The sequence below is a fragment of the Catharus ustulatus genome, chromosome 20 (genome assembly GCF_009819885.2).
Source record: "Catharus ustulatus isolate bCatUst1 chromosome 20, bCatUst1.pri.v2, whole genome shotgun sequence".
NCBI classification, from domain to species: Eukaryota; Metazoa; Chordata; class Aves; order Passeriformes; family Turdidae; genus Catharus; species Catharus ustulatus.
In genome coordinates, this window is record NC_046240.1 from 3,217,116 (window position 1) to 3,237,315 (window position 20,200).

Consider the following 20,200-nt stretch of genomic DNA (forward strand, 5'->3'; position numbering starts at 1 on the left):
GCAGGGCACTGGTGAAATCCCTGAAACCAAGGGCTGAGCACTGCATGAGCACAAAGCTCTGCTGAACACCAAGCTGCAATCAATAACGCTGCTGTATGTAGCTCCCACTCAGAATTTAGTTTTACAGACGCTCTGGACTACAACTGAAGTGCAAATTCAATTAAGCATAAAGTGATGAAAGAATCTTCTAAAACTACTGTGATCCTTACTTGACAATGCTTCCAAATACTGGGTATGCTTTCAAGAATCTACTACTCTTGGTTAATTTAGGTACTTTCTGGGATTTTAGGAAGTGAAGAAAGCCTATATAAATGCTCAAGAATAATTCACTGTGTCACACTGTCATCTCAAATCCTCTGGGTCTGTCAACCTGTGACAAAGCAGATTACCCATACAAATATATAAACAGCAATTTCTAATTATTGATTCCAAAATTACTACAAAAACTAATTAGGATCACAGAATTATACAATCATAGAATGGTTTGAGTTGAAAAGGACCTTAAAGCCCATCCAGTTCCAACCCTCACCATGGGCAGGGACACCTTCCACTATCCCAGGGTGCTCCAAGCCCCATCTTTGAACACTTCCAGGGATGGAGCAGCCACAGCTTCTCTGGGAACCCTGTGCCAGGGCCTCCCCACCCTCACAGGGAAGGATATGGAGACAAACCTTGTCAAAATAAGTATGTAACAGGCAAGACTTTTTCAAGACTGCACAAGCAATTCATGCAGTCTCTTGAGTTTTACTCTGATATATTTCAAAATAAACCAGAAAAGCACAGGATGAGTCACCAGAGAACTGAGTCTGGTCTCAAGCCCTTCATGAATTTTCTGCATGACATTGTACATTCTAAACCAAAAAAGTGTTTGATTTGCCATTAGATTCAGATCTGTAGCATTATACTCACTAAATATAAACTTCTAAAGCCTTGAGTCCTGTGACTGAAGCTCAGAATAAACTTAAAGTAAGTACACAGACGGTTACCTCCTAAAAAGACAAGACAAGGTCTGCTCTACTAAATGTTGTTTTTAACAACTATTTTGATTACTCCCAAAAACTTAGTGATCTTAACCCAGAGAACATGAGTGCAGGTGTTATGGCCGTGATTCTCCCACACCCACTGACTGCCCTCATCTCCCAATGTCCCTGTGTCCCCTCATCTCTGTATCCCATTATCCCCATGTTCCCATGTGTCCCCTCATTCCCACGTCCGCCCCATCCCCTTGTCCTTCTGTCCTCATACCCATGTCCCTCTGTCCCCACATCCCCTTGTCCCTGTCCCCACGTCCCAGTGTCCCCTCATCCCTGTGTGCCACTGTCCCCATCCCCATGTCCCTCTGTCCCCACCCCCTTGTCCCTGTGTCCCTGAGTCCCCATCCCTGCATCCCTCTGTCCCCATCCCCGTGTCCCCCTGTCCCTGTGTCCCTCTGTCCCCATGTCCCCTTGTTCCTCTGTCCCCATCCCTATGTCCCTCTGTCCCCATGGTCCCTTGTCCCCATGGCCCCTTGTTTCTCTGTCCCTATCCCTGTGTCCCTCTGTCCCCATCCCCATGTCCCTCTGTCCCCACCCTCTTGTCCCTCTGTCCCCACCCTCTTGTCCCTCTGTCCCCACCCCCTTGTCCCTCTGTCCCTGCTGCCCCGCCATTGACAGCGCCAAAGCTGCGCGGGCAGCGCCCCCTGCTGAGCACAAGCTGCAGTGCAGAGCCGGGGCTTTTACTGCTTTAAAAAGGAAGGGAAAAAACCCAAATCAGTCACAACCTGAGCTGACTACAGGCGTTGTCCACTAGAATATCCGGGAATGTGGACTGGAATAGATACTGAAACAAGAGACATGTGTGCTCTATCTCTGTTTCTGGTCTTTGTATTTTTTCATGTGCAGAGGGAGCAGTATTCCCAACAAACACTGCATCCAATCCAAGCAACAGCAATACCCACAGACAGCTGGCAACTTCCAGCCCTCCCAATACTGTCAGATTAAGAAACAGCAGCAGGAATGGGAGCCTTTCTGCCAAGATGCACAGAAGAGACTTACTTGGACACCAGCACAGCAGCTGCATCCCGAGCCTTGTCACTGACAACCAGGTAACACTAAAGGGAAAAGAAAACTGACTGTAAAAGAACTCATACATGGACATAGAAAACCAAATGTGCAACAACTCTGTCCATAATACACTACTGAATACTTACATGATAAATATTATGATGATTAGACACATGCAATTACTGTGATTACAAAGTGAGCTTAAAGTCAGTACAAAGTTCATTTTCCCATTTAACAAACTGTATCTGAGGCATTGTCCCTTTGTGTGCCTTTCAAAGCAGGTTTATTACTGAAGGTTTATTTGCTGAAGTTTTAACTCAGACACACTGGCCTACAAGCAGTAAGTTCCTCAGTGCTGCAAGTATCAAAATCCTGAGCTGTTGGGGTACCTGTGGGGAAGGGGAGTGGTTTATTTTTATCTCACAGGCGTGACAAGTCAGCCACCTGGCTGACACCCACTGGAACTTGATGTCTTTGTTTAAAAATCTTCACATAGTCACAGTTTCCAAAGTTGCTCACTCTGATCAAACCCTGATTTCCTCTAGAAATCCTCAGATTTGGCTTTTAGAAGCTCTCTGGCACTTTCAAGCGTTGAAAGCCTCCATTATATTCAAAGGCAGGGGTTCACCTCAGATAAAATTCATTGCATCAGGGGAAACAAGTTCCAGTCTCACCTGACTCTAAAGCGGCAAACAACAGACTGAAGATCCAGAGGTAAGAAAAATCTCCTTACAGATTAGACACAAAAATATGGGCTGAAATAATATGCAGAAAAGAATATAATTGAGGAATGTAGAGAATATGTTGATATTTATCCCATACTGAATGACTGAGCCAAAGACCCCAGGTGTGAAAGCACGACAGGATGTGTTCTCCTCACCTTTGCCATTTCCAGGATGCGATCCATGGTTGGCTGCCGAGCCTGCCCCTCCAGGGAAACCAGGTTCCCATCAAAACGGGCCAGGTCAAAAGGAATCAGGCAGATCATGGACAGCCACAACAGCAGCATGTAGCGAGTTTCCCAAGTCTGGAAAGGAATGGTACAACAGAAGGGTTTTACCTCATTTTCTGCAACATGAAGTACAGAGAGCACAGACAACTCCCTGGCTCCAAGGAACTTTCAAAGATGAGCAAGAGAAAAATCCCAAGGGGAGTGCCCTGAAACTCCAGAGGACACAGAACAAGTGATCCCAAACAGCAAAACTGTAACAAAATTAATGGATCCTCCCCCCCAGTTAGAAATCTAAACATCCTTGTTTCCTTCCCAAAGGAAAACTGCACCTTCCCATTTTCCTGTTTTTTCCTATCTGTGCCTCCACTCACAAATATAGCAAATATAAGTATGTTTTTCTCCTTAATTTCATATCTATTGCTTTCATGGATGTACTGAAACAACTTCAGAAGAAAGGAAGCTTTTCAAGCTTTAAAGCTGTACACCTACAGCAGCCAAGTGTCAGAATTGACACTTTATTTTTAAAAAAGCTTTAGAGCAGCAATACAATTATTGTCTTCGAATCCATTATTTTCTTTACTTTTAATAATGATCTATTTTAAAATTCATCAATCTTAAGCGGTTGTCTGGAGTTCTTCTTTTTCCTCATTTAAAAATACAAGAATATAAACTACAGTACCCTGGAGTCAGACTGGATGATTATTCAGTTAATCTTTTTAGAGGTTCAATGCTTTCACTGCCCTTACTCTTGTTACAATCAGTTTGTTCCTTACATAAGTGGTTAAAGGTTCTACTTGCACCTCTGCTGCCACTACTTCTAAATCCCTGGAACAAATGCCATGAAAGAAAAGCAAGACCCCTCCTTGGGGAGGGCATTTCTCCTGTGACAAGATGATGGCTTTCACACCAAATTCAGGTGTTAACACCAGACAGGGTCTGTCACTGCTTTATATACTTTTTCCCAAATTTTTTCCTTCAGTTTTTTCTACTGGAAACATAAAAGTTAAACAAAAAATACAGCAAGTCCTCACCTCAGGGTCTCTTGGGTTCTGCTTTGCAAGCATATCCAGAACAGGCTGCAGGTCCCGGACTTCATGAGGGAACAGTGGCAGGAAACGTTTGTACCCTCTCACCTAAAGCAGAAAGTTTCAGAATTCAGTCCCCCAACCAACACCAGCACACACTGAGGGGAAAGGAAAGACCCTTGGAGGAATTTCCTTACTAGGATCCTCATGTCATAAGGAGAGTAAGCATGCAAAGTCTGAAATACCTTCTGATATTGGTGTTTTTACAAAGTTATTAAGAACTCATGAAATGATAATTGACTTTAAAACAAGGGACATCTGGAGACTGTCTAGTCCAACCCTCCTGGTAAAGCAGGGTCACCCCAGCAGGGTGCCCAGTATCCCAGGGATGGAGACCCCACCACCTCTTTGAGCCACCTACTCCAGGGATCAGCCCTTACAGCCCAAAAATATTTCCTTGTGCTCAAATGTAAATTCCACATTCATCTAATTGTTCATCACACTTCACTTTTCAACATTATCACTCATGTTTTATCACTCAGTATCTCCATGTCTGCAATTCTTTTGCATTCAGACCTAGATTTTTCACTAATGTGGATCATTCCATAACATCAGCTATCATGAAAATGGGAAACAAGAGAACTAATCTTTCACAATACACTGTAAAATATTTAATCACATTAGACAATTACTTTAATTTTTTTGAAAATAATGAAGAAAATATTTGTAACTTGCAAACTTCAGTTAAAGTACATTGAATTTAGGATTTTTTTACCTTTGTAATGATGTAGAGAAATTTAAAAGCCAGGTGAACTAGTGGGGGAGGAGATCCACTGTCCCGTACTATCTCCAACAAGGAATTCATCATCCCCTCTAGTGAAAGGAGAGGAAAACCAGTGAGACTACAAGCAGTTCACAGAGTTCCTTGTACTTCTGACAGAACAGAGTGAGACAGCAATAATATAATGGAAGTACTATCAGCCACAGCAATCTTGTAATGCAAGCCCAGAGTAACAGATTTTTAAGTATAGACACAAAAATCATTTAAGGATGACATTCCTACCTAAGTGGCGATCCAAAAGGTGAGGCTGCTCCTGATACTTGTCCATTATACCTGAAAATGAGAAGATATCTGTAATAAACTACTCAAAGAGCCTTAACTGTGAGAATACCCACTGTTTCTGAACAGTTTTAGCTTAAGATTCCTGCATCCCTGAGCTGCCACCACCTGTAAGAGAGGTCAGAAGATTAGAAAAACCACAGAATGGAGCCTGGAGCAACCTGGTGTCTGTGCTCATGGCAGGAAGGGTGGAATGAGATGATCTTTAAGCTCCCTTCCAACCCAGAGCAGTCTGTAATTCCAAGTAACAGTACAAGCACAGTCTATCCCCCTCACACTGCACTCATTTACCTACACTGAACCATCAGCCCACTCCCAGGAGCCTCTCCAATTTCCTTGGACAAACCTCCCACAATAACACTTTGCAATGAGGGTGCTCCTCACAATCCTCAGAGCTAGTTTCTTATTTTGAAACAGAATACAGGGAATTATTCAGCAAAGAACAAAGAATCTTTAACAGATTTTAACCTCAACAAACACAAACTGCAGCTCTTATCACTGTGCTCCTCAAAACCATCCAGATCCCTTACTCTATTTTGCTGTCAATAACACAGTCTCTTCCTTTTGGATACTGACTCAAGAAGGGACAAATTGAAATTGAATATTGAAAAAATAATAAGAGTAACTTGCCAGAGCTTTCAGACACAAAAGCTTTTCAATTTAAACCCAGAATCAACAAAAAGCAGCCACAAAAATGAAAGTTGGATTCCCAGGATCATTAAGTGATCCAGTATGGCACTGGAGATTGCCTGGTTTATTGTAGCTATTTGGTCAAAAAATAGCTTTTGAATTAGAAAACTAAAACCTCCTTAACCTTCCCTTTTCTGTATTTGTTTCTCCCACAAACAACTTAACTCTCTGTCCTTTTTTTCTGCTTGACACATGAACACTTAAATTTAACACATGACTCAAAGCCAACAGTGCTGCAGTTGACCAGTGGATGACACTGCACAACCACTTCAGACACCAGACCATCCAACAGTGTCCTTGTGCAATTCCACTGGGATACCAGAATGCCATCAAGAGGGAAACTTGAGCTCCTAATCATCACTGACTTCCCACCTGAATTAATGATGCCTTAAGCTGCATACAAACAGCACAACCAGCAAACACAAATTCCAGCACCAAAGCTTTCCAAAGAAGAGGAACTGAAGAACAATTTTTTTCCCCAGGTCACGGTGTGGCAAAGATAAAAAAAACCCCAAAGATAAAAGCTGAAGAGAATGAACCTAAACCAGATCCTCTAAAGCTATGATTTCAAAAAAGATCTTCCTATATTTCCTACAAAATTGCAGTTGCAGATTAAACTGTTTCCCAAACTTCTGTTTCTAATGGTTCATCAAAAAATGAGCATCATGAGTTTTTCTGAACTTTGGAAACTTTCATTAAAATCCTCTGGAACAAGTGATTACTGTGTTCTGTGTTCCCAGATAAAAGGTATTCCCTAAGTTTCAGTGCTCTAATCCACACATTGAGCCTCTTGGCAGATTTGGGACACTTTGTCCAAGAAGGATCAATGACACCTGAGTACACTAAATATTATAACCCAATACTGAACCACATACACAGTATCTTTTTTGAGTACATGGAGCCTGTGTTTACTGGGCAACAACACACAGGCAAAAAGCTCATAAATACAATTAAAATGCACAGAAACACTCCACATGATGTGACAGACAGAGGGACACACCAACATGATTTTTCCAGCAATGGTTTTTCCTGTCCCACTGAAATCTGACATTTCCTCTGTGATGCTGAACCTCACCAGTGTGAGCTCCTGGGGTTTCTGTCTGAGCAGTTACATGTCCATCACTCAGATGGAACAGTCAGCTCAGTCAACCACAATAATGCTACAGAGAAACCTCTGCAGGGTCAGATCTCCAAATCTGGGGGGTTCTGCTTGATGGTTTGCCCACCTCATTTCTTGTTGACAAAACCAAAGCTGCTGAGTCAATATTCTGACTGTGAGTTTTTGCAATTCCAAGAACACTCGCAAAATGCCAGTCTGCTAAATTCAGTTTGCAAATACATGAAGCACTGGATGAACTTTTGCAAATCACCCATCACAATATTGAGCCAACACACAGATGTGCCTTGAAACAGGCTGGTCACCCAGGACACTGCTGCATGCACCTCACCATGGCCCTCCCAGGTTCAGCTGTGGCCCAGGGCCAGGACAGCTTCCCTTAGGTGAACAAAAGTCAAACCAAGTTACCTCCACTTGGAAAAATATACATGATCTGTATGGATTCAGCCACTCTTCACATTTCACGTGAAAAGAAAAGGTAAAAATAGGGAATGGACACTTTGGACCACAAAATGAGTGTGTTTCAATGAGTGATTAGGTTAAAAAGTTGCTTTATTTGACAGATATACAAAGTTTTAACTAAGTTAAGGCCTGAATTTGAATAGGAAACTGGAGGCCCAAGATGAGTCATAATTCGGATTTTTAGAAACTAAGACCTACGTTTTCATTTACAGCAGTTAAATACCAGGTAATAAATAAATACCTATACGGAAAACAACATGAGCAAAAAAGCAAGCCTGAATTACCTGTTTATAAAGTTCCAGATTATCACTGACCCAAAAATTAGCGGTTTGGTCCCTTTTTGGTAATCAGCAATAGTAAAATGAATAATACACAATAAAATGTTTATATCAAGCATAGTAGGACCACTCCCTTTGGCTGCCGTGCTTACCTATGAACCGTTCCACGGCCATTTCCCTCGTCACCAGCTCCCCGAACACTCCCCTCAGGTTCCCGATGAGCTCCGCGACCTCCCGGCTCTCGCTGAAGCTGTCCAGGATGTTCCTGTCGCTGATGGCTCCCGGCTCCCGCTCCTCGCCCTCCTCCGGCTCCCGGCCCGCTCCGTCCATCGCGGCGGGCCCGGCGCTGCCAGTGACAGAAGCAGCCTCAGCTCCGCCGCCCCTCACACCGCCCGGCCCCGCCATGCGGCCACCGCGCCCCTCCCGCGGCCCCTCCCGCGGCCCCGCCCGGCCCTACCGGCCCCTGCCGCCGGCCGCACCGCGGGGCTCCCGCAGCCGCCGCGCTCACCGCTCCGGCCCGGCGCGCTGCGACCACCCGGGACCACCCGGGACAAGGCACTACCCGGGAGCAGCGACCACCCGCGCCAAGCGCCCGGTGCCGCCCCGGGCCCGCCCCGCGCCGCCGCTCCCGCCCTGCTACGGACCGCCAGCAGGGACAAAAGGCAGCGGCACCGCCGAGCGCCGGCCCCGCCCCTCCGCGGGTGGCGGGAGCTGAGCGGCGGACACGCCCTGGGGACACACGGGGGACAGGGACATCCAGCCTGGGGACACCCAGCGGAGACAGAAACACCTACTGGGGATGGGGACACTCAGCAGGGACAGGGACATCCACGGGGGATGGGGACATCCACGCCGGGGACACCCACCGGGGATGGGGACATCCCCGCTGGGGACACGCAACTATGGTGTGTCCTGGGGATGTGACAAGGATGGGGACACAGGCACGGGCACCCAAGCAGTGAGTGAGGATGGAGACAGAGACCCCCACTGAAGGGAACAGGGAAGGGGACCTGGGCACATGGAAAAGGACAAGGATGGGGACAATGTCGGTGGCACAAGGTCTGTGGGAGTCAGCTGGATGATGCTGATATCCATGAGCTCCCTTCCTCACCCAGCCCACACCAAAACACTGCATTACATGGTTAATATCACAACTCATTATCTAAACCTCATCAATACTGGAAACAATATTGAAACCCTGAAAGCTCCAACTACAGCTCCACTGATTATACAGGAAATTCAAGGAGGACTACAGCCCAGCCAGGATGTCAGAACAGGTAGTTGCTCTTTCCTGGTATCCAACAGCTCCATCCACACTCAAATATTTTATCTTCAGGCTCAAATTCACTCAATCAAACCACAGTCACAAAACACATATACACGGAGTGCTGGGTTTCTGCAAGGCAAGTGTTTTATTGGAGAAGTGTGAGTTCACAATGATACAGTCAGTTTGTTCACATCCATGAACACCACTGCACTTCACTCTTTCCTCAGACCTAGATCTTCCAGCCATCAGCTACAATGCCAGCTGTGTTCTATCTCTACTGTTCCACTTTTCCACTATTTTAGTTCTGTTAAGTTTTATAACCAACCATGACAGATTCCCCTGAATCAAAGGAAATAAAAATTTTTCACTATTTGTATCATATTTACGGACAGTAAAGTGCATTGTTTTAAACCAATTGCAACATCAAATTTTAAACTTTATTAAATCTTTATAGCACAACCATTTAAAGTTAAGAAAAGTCTAAACATATTTGAGCAATTTTGAATATAATATTTTAGTATTAGTCATGCCAACCATCTGAACCTGAATACTCAGGTCATTCTTACCCAAATTTTCTAATTAATAGTTGTGGGACTGCACTTACTTTTACTCTCCTTTGCCACTTTCTTCCATTAAAACCCCTCAGAGTCACTAATGTACACTAGCTCAGATTGTACACCAGTACCTTTGCTGAACACTTTTCTCCTCAAATTCCCCCTGCCCGTGTTTTCTGTAAAAATAAAGCAGTAAGGAACAATAAAACTCTTTACAAATCCATCAGATTTGACACTGTTCCTTCCATAACCCATTGGTGGCACAACAGACCAGCTTTGCCCACTGCACTCATTTCTTAAAATTGAAAATACATCAAGCTCCAACCAACCCAGCAGCCAGAGGTGCTTCTTCTCACCCAACCACAGAGCCTCCCTCCCACATTTGCTGTCTTTTTACAAAGTTATTTATATATGTTACTATTGTAGTACAACACACTGAAATACCACACTAAAATGATGAAATGCTATTATCAACTTTGAGTGGTAACCCTTCTGACTGTACAGTTAATTACCAAGGAACTAGACATCATTCCAGAAAATACCACTGGAATTTCATTTCTTATAGCAAGAGAAAAACTAATGTGAGTAAATTATATTAAATTAAAATAAATATTAGAATTATTATTAATTACATCTATTTGTCAAATGCAGCCAAAGGGCCTTGTCTGCTGATTAAATTAAAAAAATAATGTTTTCAGATTCACAGAATCTGACTGAAATTTAGGATTATGACATTTGACACGCAAAAGGAAAGGGAAGGGAAACAGAAGACCATGGAAATATTCATGGGGAAAGGGTTGGGAACAGACAGAAAACTAAACCAGAATTTGCTATTACTTCCAGCAGCACTGTCCCACAGCTGCAGCTCTCCATGACAAACTGCTGATGGAGCAGCAGCAGGACTGGGAATGCACTTCTGTGGAACAACTGTGGGAGCACAGCAGCTATGAGGTGAGAGAGCAAGGGCAGGATGACTGCCAGGCTGCCTTCCAAGCCAGTGGAGCCTTCACAAACAGTGCAGCCCTTTCCTTCAGCAGGGGAGGAATCTGTGGGAATCAGGGGAGGAAACTAGTGCCCAAGTTAAAGATTACTCTTAGTAATTGCTCTTAGTTAGTGAGACTCAAAAGTGCACTAAGCCTTCTCCGTATCAGGTGTTTTACCATCAGTTACAACTTCGTGGTACTAGGGGTGAGCAGGGGCTGCTCATTCCTATGGGACTGTGTCACAATTTCTCAAATGTACCTGGTTACTTCAGAAGTTTCCTCATCATGTTTAGAGTAGAGCCCCTGTACCCTGTCCCAAAATGGTTCCAGTGGTTTATGTAATTAAAGAGCTGATACAACTTGTTTCGTTTCTCAAATCCTGGAGCTTTGGGTATTTTACTGTGATAGGCAGAGAAGAAAGAGCTGCTGAACCCCCCAAACATTCCAGCAATGGCCAGTTCAAATTCTGAATGGCCATAGAAGGAGGCAGGGTCAAATATAATCGGCCCAGAGTCGTCCTCAGCCACATTCCCTGCCCACAGGTCCCCGTGCAGGAGAGCAGGAACAATTTCTACATCACAGAACATTTCAGGAATCTTTGGCTGAAAAAGTATAAACAGACATGCAACAATTAAAGAGTTTTGAAGAGAATATTAAATAAAATAAAGCACTGTAACATGTTAGAGCCTGAGCTGGCCAAATGTTGCCTGTGTTCAGCCTTCATGGAGCGCTTTGGACATTGATGGCAACAAGAACAGTGATAAATGTTCTGGATTGTTCTTAACAGAGTTTAGCAAAGCACTTAATTTACAATCTAGTGAATCAACAACTGGTACTGATGTATTGTTTCCAGATGTGGATACTCTTGATATTCTTGGATACTCATGGATACTTTTGCTGTCATGAGAAATAAAAAATAATTTCATTTAAACTAAAAAAATTCAACGGCAAAAAGGACTGCAGTAAACATCTGGAGCAATGAACAGAAGAGAGGAACACATCCTTGGTGTTCCCTGAGTGCTGCATGGAGCATGGCCTGAACCAGCCTCAGCTGTAAGCCTGGGTCAGGTAAAATACAAATCTGTCCAAGCAGCAGAATTTCATCCACTTCATAACACCAAGCTCTAAGGATTTACCTTATTATTATTATTATTAGCTATATTATCAGAAATAAATGCTAATGCTAAATTACAAAGGTTTTTTTCCACTATCTATAAAAAGTAACAGGAATTCTCTTCAGCTGTCAGTGTTGCTGGACTCACTGTGAAGCTCATGCAGACCCTGCTCTTCATTCCAAGCTGGGTAAATTCCTTACAAAACACATTTACAATCCACTGATATACATTTCCTGAAATTCTAGAAAACAGATTTAAAACATACTTTTAGCTGTGACCAGAGTTCTCTGGCTTCTCTGTCTCCATAATCTTTTTCAATCAAATCCAGCTGAGCCTGGAGCCGGTGACGGATAAAGAAGGATGGCCAGTCATTCTGCCACTCATTCACCTGCAAAATACAGCAGAGGTTTGTCATACACAATTTTTAAATATGTGCACTCAGTGTTAATAGCAGAGATCCAGTTAAAACATTCAGTGCTGTCTTGGGTTACAATACAGAGTGTGATAAAAGGTATCTTCTACCACCATCTGTTGAGGGTGGGGGCAGTGATCCTTATCTCCACGGGAGATATTCTGCTAATGGGCCATCCATTGAAACCAGGCAGGGCATTGTTCTTTATCTTTTCACAACCCATCCTTCCTCTAGGGAGTTATCTTCTGCTAATGGCCATTGAGTCCCACTGTGGGACTGATAAAATTACTGCATCCCATTGGGAGATGCTTCAACCAGGGGAAAAGCCAAGCCTTTCCTACCAAGATAAAAACTGAGATTTTGGGACACTAAGGGAGCCCTTTTCTCACTGGACTCCAGAGGAAAACCAGACTTCTCCACATCATCACTGGACCTTCAGGGAAACTGCACCTTGCTCAGGAGCACTGCTTCAACTGAGCCACATCTGTCACTGCAGGAGGATGCAGCCACCATGGAATGGGACTGCTGCCAACACCCTGCCTGACGGGTGTCAGGTTGTACTCTGACTGTGTCAGGGTTTGGTGTTTGTTTCTTTGTAGTACTGTATTTCTATTTTAATTTCCCTAGTAAAGAACTGTTATTCCTAATTCCCATATCTTTGCCTGAGAGCCCCTTGATTTCAAAATTCTAATAATTTGGAGGGAGGGGGTTTACATTCTCCACTTCAAAGAAAGGCTCCTGCCTGTCTTAGCAGACACCTGTCCCCCAAACTAGGACAAGTGCTGACACAATGGCCTGGACAGTGTAACCAGTGCACAGCAACATCACAAGTTTTGCTTTGGGAGTGCTGCTCTCCACCACACTTTGGTGGGGCTCTCTTTAATATAAGTTGAGGTTCTGGCTATTTTCATTCATTCTAATTTTTTTAATGTATTTTAGAGGGAGAGTTTCTGGCTAAATCATTTCAGTTGCTCAATGTCATGTTTCAAAACTTTCTGGAAATGCAGAAGTATTCATTCATTTTTACTGGGTGACACGTTTCTAATTTGGTAAAAAGTTGTACTTAGCAAAGAGTTTGAGATACTGGAGGCTCACTCAGTTAAGTTGTAGTATGAAATTCTGACACGTGCAGAGGCAGAAAATGGTGGAATTATCTCCAAGAGCCCTTTCCAATGTCTTATGAGACATTACATAGTGAGGCTCTCCAAAAGCAGTGGAGAAATCCATATAGTAAGGGTTAATAAAACCAAGACATGGTATGTGAAGGAACACTGATATTTTAAAGTGTCACCAAGCTAAAGAACCACCACATCATTCCAAATTCTCACTCAAACCACCGTGCCTGCTGGCCACATGCACCGTACAAGGCAACAGGGATGGAACAGGGAAAGCTTTCTGTGGTCAGAAAGCTGCAGACAAATGGAGCAAGCTCAGGTATGAGGAGTTTACAGACCTCTACCAGTGCCTGTTGGCTTTCACAGCTGTGAACAGACCATACCTGTGGGATATAACCACAGCAAGTGGCTGTGTGGAATCCAAACTTATCCACAAACTGGGCCTCGGAGCGACCGGCTCCTTTTCCTACAGAGCAAAATAAATATTAGGGGATTTGAGATCTTTACATGGTAAAGTTTGCAAACACAGAACTTAAGGCAGAAAAAATAACTTTAAGCAATAAGATACACTTATTTCATGGTCACAATCCTTTCTAAAGCTGGAAAGAAATCTTTTGGACTTGAAGGTGCTGAATGGAAATGGAGGCAGAGTCAATCACTGTCAGGGAGTTTGCTTTGGATGAAGGAATTGGGCATTGAGGAAAGGAGCCCAAATACAGTCACAGCCTGCTGTTCTGGCACTTGGACATGTTGCCATTAAATGTGCTTTGATTCATAGATTATTGGGACCCGCCAATAATTTGGCCTTCACTCAAAAATATATAATTATAATTTGTCCACTACTAAGAGTCAGACCCAGCCCACCTCTGAAGTCACAGGAACAATACAGATACAGACTGAGACTTCAGGTTTTAATAGTAACAACTAAAAAAAAAATTCTTTATATAGGTGATTTTTCTTTTCATGTATGCTTTCATTCACTTTGAGGAGCAAAAGTTTTTTAATATTTTGCTATCTATTTGACTTCAAAAATATCATCGCCAACATCTTTAAAGGGGAACTTAATTAGGATTTACTAAGGAACAATATTCTGTAATCAGTTAATTATCTAAACCAACAGCAAGCAAAAAGTGGGATTTCTCTAAGCTCAAGAACATTTTAAGAGAGTGAGAGTGCATGAGCCTGAAAGGTTTCACTGACACTGAAGAAGAGTCCAAATCCATCAACGCTTTACCAATTGTGCTTCCCTCAGTCCTCAGCTTCTCTCCAAGCTTCTGGTTATAAAGATGAAGCTCTGCTATCTGCTCTCCCAGCTTTGAAGAATATCTGTGGGATCAAATAAACCAAAATAAAACTGACACAAATGAACACTGAAAAAACCCTCAATTAAATATGACCAAGGCTATTTTTGGTAAACATAGAACCTTAATGAATTTCACAAGCGCCTAACAGGGAGCAAATGACTTGCTAACAGCTCTGAAGACACAGATAATACAGCAAACACTCTAAATGCTCTTGCAAGAAAGGTAAAGAGAACACCAGGCGGTGTAAACAGGAGCAGAAAGGGCAGGACGATCATGTGCTCCTCCTTAGCAGCCCCACTATCAGCAGAGAACAGAACACAGTATCTCCTGTTGGGCTTTACCCTTCCAAATCAGCTACACAGCACTTGAAAGGGTAAGTCTGAAAAGAAGCCATAGGCAGGGATCGAATCGAGGCTGCCTAATACTGAAGATAACAACTAAAAATCAGTTAAATATTCCACAGGTATCTTAACAGTAGTTTCAAGGATGAAAACTATTTTTTTCTCCATGCCCAGCATGGGGGGAAATGATGGATTTAAAATTGTAGCCAGAAGGACTAAGGTTAGACATTGGAAAATCCTTTCTAGGAACAGTGGAGTGGATCAGAATGAACTGTGGAGGCTGTGGGATTGCCATTATTGTCCCAAATAAAATAGATGGATCGCACAAGCAGCTGCCAGAAGAGCCATAGGCATGGCACTGTTCCCATATGGAGACCTGGAACACAGCAGGGCTCCTGAAAATCTGTTTTCAGCAACACATGACTCCTGAATTCCATGTTCTAGTTGGATGACAGATGAAATGCAAATTCATGTCATCTTAATCATGGTTTAAATCATACTGGAAGATTCTACTTAGAGAAGCAGAGGTTTCAAAGACCTAAGCAGCCTGCAAGGTTAAAGAAACCTGTTGGGCTGGGAAAAGAAACTCCAATGCAAAATCTCGTGAGAGACTGAGAAGCCAAACTCAGCTGTGATTACATTCAGTGCAGCAGCATCCCAGCACACATGGAGCAGCACACAAATGAGTAATGACAGCCACTTCTAGTGCAGGAAAAGCAAAATATGGACAAGGAGTGTGTACACACATATATACATACATATATACTTTTTTTTTTTAATATGTACACGGAGAAACACAGATCTCAACAGAGAGAAGCTCTGTCTTTGAGAGAATAAAGCAACTCTGCTCATGAAGTTTCCTGGCGGACTGTAAGACACTATAAAAAATGAGCCCCAAAACATAGTAAAAAGAGATACATGAACATACTTGTTGAGATGCTTCATCTTTAGGTACTCCATGGCAAACATGGCTCCTCCTCCAGGCAGGTCAATCACTTTGATGGGCTGAGGCACTCTCACAATATTGGTTTTCTGAATTGCTTCCAAACTTGCCATTTCCCCTTCAAACATTTTTCTAGCCTGTCAAGGAATAAGAATATCCTTGGGCTAAACTATGGATGTCCACAGTAAGTACTTTGGAAAAAACAAACTTTTACAAAGTGGCAAGAGAATCTTGATAAAAGGAGAGAGCTGCAGCAAGGCTTCAGTCCACATAGGAAGACTTAAGGGCCTTAACCCTAACTTAACCCTAACTTCTTTTTTTTTCCTAAATTCATTCCAGGGTTGTAGGATATGTCACATTTCACCCTGATTTCCAACTGCTTATGAAGACACCAAACTATCTGGATGCAACAGCACCTCTGAGTGTAATGTGGCCACTGCTAAATGAGGTAACATTGAGCCCTTAAACTGGTTCTTCTTTCCCCACAGGCCACTGGATGGAGACGACAGCACAATTATTCAGCATGTGCTCTGCATTTTTGAAGCAAAGGTGCTGTTCTTCATGGCAGTTTAGGATGGGTTTGATATTGATAAAACAGATTTCTGGTGCACTGTGGTGTTAGAAAAAGCTCAATAAAAAAAAACAAACTCAATTGCGTATTCATTTAGTAATAGAAAAGGCAAAAGTTTGGCTTGAGAAGTTGCAAGAGTTTTACTTTTAGAAATGCAGAAAGCAACAGCGATGTTTGAAACGTCTGTAGCTTTAAACACAATACGTGAGTTTTAGCACTGGCCCCTGTTTGTGCCCTCCCATTATCGATCCTCCCAACTGGAACATGAAAAGGAATGCAGTGAATGCAAAGTCAGCTCTGGGCTTTTCCAAACTCCAAGTACCACAATAACAGCTTTGTGCTTGGCCTCCTTTTTACAGGAATTACAGCTCATTCCTGCTGTTGAGGGTTATCACATTGCATTATACTGCATTTCACACTGATCAAACCTGCTACATTAATTCTGGATATAAAATAGACACAGCTTTAAAAAGAATACTGAGAACTGCAATAATTATGTATTATTAACAAGCAACTGCTTTTAAAATAAAAAGCTATCTCTATGCAATCATAAGATCTGCTGGCATTGACCTGAGGTTTGTGGTTGATTTTCACAAATACCCGTCCTCTGTCTGTCTCATACGTTTGGCCTTGGCTGATGCATCCTCCCCCAGAGCTCCCCAGTGCCTTCAGAACGTTGGTGTTCAGCTCTGCCTTCAGGATCTTCTCCATGGTTATTTCCAGGCTGCTGCAGCCGCTCCTCTGCTAAACCTGCTGCGAAACAGGATTAAAGGTCTGGGTCCTTCTGCCACTGTCACTCTGCGATGAGGTAGGAAGGGCCACCCACCACAGAAATAAATAAATAAAACAGTTGAAAAATAGATCAGCCACAAAGAATGTTTCAAAATGCTGTGCTTGCCGTGGGCTTTTATAGCTATACATGAAAAATAAAATTATTTAGAAATATTTGCCAGAATAAACTGGAGAGATTAATTCTAGGAGAGGTGGGTCCTGGGGCCTCTCAGCGGTGCTGGAGCTGCTGGTATTTGTAGTTTGGAGCCGCTCTGAAGCTCCGGGATCGCCTGCGGAAGGGTGGTTTCAGGCCAATCCACTAGAGGGAAGCTGAAGGCAGCCCCAGGAATGGCCACAGGCTCTGTATAGGGGGCATTTGGTGTAAAATCCAAATCTGCAGCCCAGAAAGATGCGATTAAATCCGATAAGCGGCCGGGCGGGGTGCGGGGAGGAGGATGAGCCAGGCGAGGAGCCCGGCTGGAGCCCACGATTCCCTGCGGAAATTCCTGCGGGGCGGGACAGGGCCGTGGGGATGGGGGAGATCCCGGCCGGGCGGCGGGATGGGACCTGCGGGCACGGCGAGGGTGAGCGGCACCCCCGGGTCCCGGTGTGAGGGAACAGCTCCGGCAGTGCTGGGGGATTGCTCCCGGTGTGAGGGAACAGCTCCGGCAGTGCTGGGGGATTGCTCCCGGCGTGAGGGAACAGCTCCGGCAGTGCTGGGGGATTGCTCCCGGTGTGAGGGAACAGCTCCGGCACTGCTGGGGAATCGTCCCGGTGTGAGGGAACAGCTCCGGCAGTGCTGGGGGATTGCTCCCGGTGTGAGGGAACAGCTCCGGCAGTGCTGGGGGGCTGATCCCGGTGTGAGGGAACAGCTCCGGCAGTGCTGGGGAGCTGCTCCCGGTGTGAGGGAACAGCTCCGGCAGTGCTGGGGATTGCTCTTGGTGTGAGGGAACAGCTCCGGCACTGTTGGGGAATCGTGCCGGTGTGAGGGAAGAGCTCCGGCAGCGCTGGGGGATTGCTCCCGGTGTTACGGGGGCTGTTCCCGGTGGAGGAGCGGCTGTTCCGGCTGTGAGGGGAAGCTGTTGACGCCGAGATGGGAGGCAGTTCCCGCTGTTACGGAGGGCTGCTCCCGCTGTTATGGGAACAGGTATTCCCGCTGTGAGGGATGCTGTTCCCGGTGTTACAAGGGGCTATTCCCGGTGTTACGAGGGACAGTTGCCGCTGTTACAAGGGGCTGTTCCCGGTGTTGTGAGGGGCAGTTCCTGGTGTTACAAGGGGCTGTTCCCGGTGTCACAAGGGGCTGTTCCCGGTGTTACGAGGGGCTGTTCCCGGTGTTGTGAGGGGCTGTCCTGGTGTGACACCATTCTGACACCATTCCTCGCTCCACACAAGCCCCCCATGGCCCTCTGGACCCGAACACACAGATTCTGGTTTTATGGCAGCGCACGCTCCATGTACACACTAACAAAAATTAGAACGTCAAGTCTTATTTTAGAGCTTGCTCACCACAGAACTGGTGCTTTGGGATGGATGAGACATCCAATGCCACCAAAGGATATGACATTCTGCTACTGGATTTTTGTACTGCGTTTTAGTTTCTGATGTGCATGGCATTGGTTTCACTACTGCGTGTGTTTTTTAAAAGGGGATAAACACCATTAGATTCAATTATTAATTCCACTAAATCTGGAAAATTACTTACTAAATAAAAATAAAAGAAAATCCTGTCTTTTTTGCAAACAATCAAAAATATAAAAATGAGTAATGGGTCTGCATATTCAGGCAGAGGTAGTTAAAATGCATTAAGCACCATGAAAACATATTAAACATAATTAAAATGTGTCCAATACAATAAAATATATTAAATATACTTAACATAGTATTTATCATTGTTAAATTCTACCAAGAGTGTGACAAATTCTGTAGTGCTACAGTTGTGCATTTGGATTCCTTGTGAAGTTCCCCCAGTAACTTTTAAGGACAAACTTCACTAAGGTAAAAATGAATCTATAATTATTATACACATGCACAACAAGGTCCTGTCTCATTAGTGTATATAATTAATTTGATAAATGTTTTTGTATGTTTTTTAATATTTGAGGAATTAATTTGTAGGTTAAATACTTTTCTGTAATAATAAATTACACTTCATACCACTTTATGAGAAAGTTCTAGGAGAAAAATGCCACAGAGACTGTGGTAAAAGGCACACGACTTGAAGAACACTATTTCAATAAATAAATAATTTGAATGTTTCTGGAAAATAAGTCCTTTCTTCAGATTCTTTAGAAATGATTTCTTTAACTGGGGAGGGTTTCCATTATCTTCCTTTAGAAGAATTTGAAGAACAATATACCTGAATTGGATACCAGGAATGTGAGCCTGTAAGTATCATATAAGGCTTCTGATACAACATCTGTCTACAAAATTGTTACCTGAAATGTTGAAGAATAACTCAAGCCAAGTCTTTCATGTGTGAAGGGATTGTGTGACTCCTCCTCCTCAGTAATAACAACATTTGGGAGCAGCTTCGTCCCAGTTTCCTATCAGTGTCTCCACTGGTGTGAGATACCACCAAGAGTCTCTGGTGTTCCTCCTGGATCAGCACTCACATCCTCTGTGAGTGCGGAAATTCCGGCCAGGAAAACGCAAGAGTGGTGCCGGGTCCTGGAGCAATCAGTTCATCAGCTTAAAGAAAAGTGTCCCAGTGAACAAATGTCCCAGGGAAAGCGCAGCCGGCAAAGCCCGTGCGGCGGCAGGAATTGCTGTGGGCTCTGTCCCCAGGATGAGCGGGCTCCGCCTGCTGGGCTGCGTGTGCTGGGGGAGCTCCGGGAAACGCCGCGGGATGGACCTGTCGGGATGGACCTGTCGGGATGGACCTGTCGGGACGCTGAAACTGCATCTCCACTGCGGCCGGGCACGGACATGGACACACGGACACACGGGTACGAGTACGGACATGGACACACGGACACGCACACGGACACGGACACACGGACACGGGCACGGCCACGGCTGCCTGCAGCTCCGAGGGGTTAAACCTGAATCGGACACACCCAGACTTTAGCAATGCTCTGCATTTGCCCGCCCAGTGTCCGGGTGCAGGATGAGCCGTTCTGTCCCATGCACACGGCTCCG

At 44.3% G+C, this 20,200-nt stretch overlaps 2 protein-coding genes across 2 annotated transcripts in view; both read right to left on the reverse strand.

Annotated features, from left to right (window-relative positions):
* TBCD (tubulin folding cofactor D) overlaps positions 1-8,081 on the reverse strand; it is a 114,506-nt gene extending 106,425 nt beyond the window's left edge. Inside the window, exons 1-6 of the mRNA XM_033076432.2 lie at positions 7,839-8,081; positions 5,083-5,133; positions 4,795-4,892; positions 4,026-4,127; positions 2,923-3,069; positions 2,034-2,089 (exon numbers count right to left, since the gene is read on the reverse strand). Of these exons, the coding sequence (XP_032932323.1) occupies positions 2,034-2,089; positions 2,923-3,069; positions 4,026-4,127; positions 4,795-4,892; positions 5,083-5,133; positions 7,839-8,016 (632 nt within the window). The 5' untranslated portion in view covers positions 8,017-8,081. The remainder of the gene's footprint in view (positions 1-2,033; positions 2,090-2,922; positions 3,070-4,025; positions 4,128-4,794; positions 4,893-5,082; positions 5,134-7,838) is intronic.
* A 994-nt stretch (positions 8,082-9,075) lies between these two features.
* On the reverse strand, positions 9,076-17,113 carry FN3K (fructosamine 3 kinase). Its single transcript, XM_033076938.1, has 6 exons — positions 16,862-17,113; positions 15,706-15,857; positions 14,367-14,458; positions 13,516-13,598; positions 11,871-11,993; positions 9,076-11,092 (listed from the first exon to the last, which is right to left on the reverse strand). The coding sequence occupies exons 1-6, from the start codon at positions 17,000-17,002 to the stop codon at positions 10,754-10,756; spliced, it is 930 nt and encodes a 309-aa protein (XP_032932829.1). The 5' UTR covers positions 17,003-17,113; the 3' UTR covers positions 9,076-10,753.
* Positions 17,114-20,200: the final 3,087 nt, after the last annotated feature.

Bases quoted from the DNA above. Each gene is read 5' to 3' on its own strand.
- FN3K (XM_033076938.1), bottom strand. From the start codon at position 17,002: ATGGAGAAGATCCTGAAGGCAGAGCTGAACACCAACGTTCTGAAGGCA. The intron at 15,858-16,861 runs GTCAATGCCAGC...ATTCCTTGACAG, and splicing joins AAATCAACCACAAACCTCAG to GCTAGAAAAATGTTTGAAGG. The intron at 11,093-11,870 runs GTATGTTTTAAA...ATACTTTTTCAG, and splicing joins AACTCTGGTCACAGCTAAAA to CCAAAGATTCCTGAAATGTT.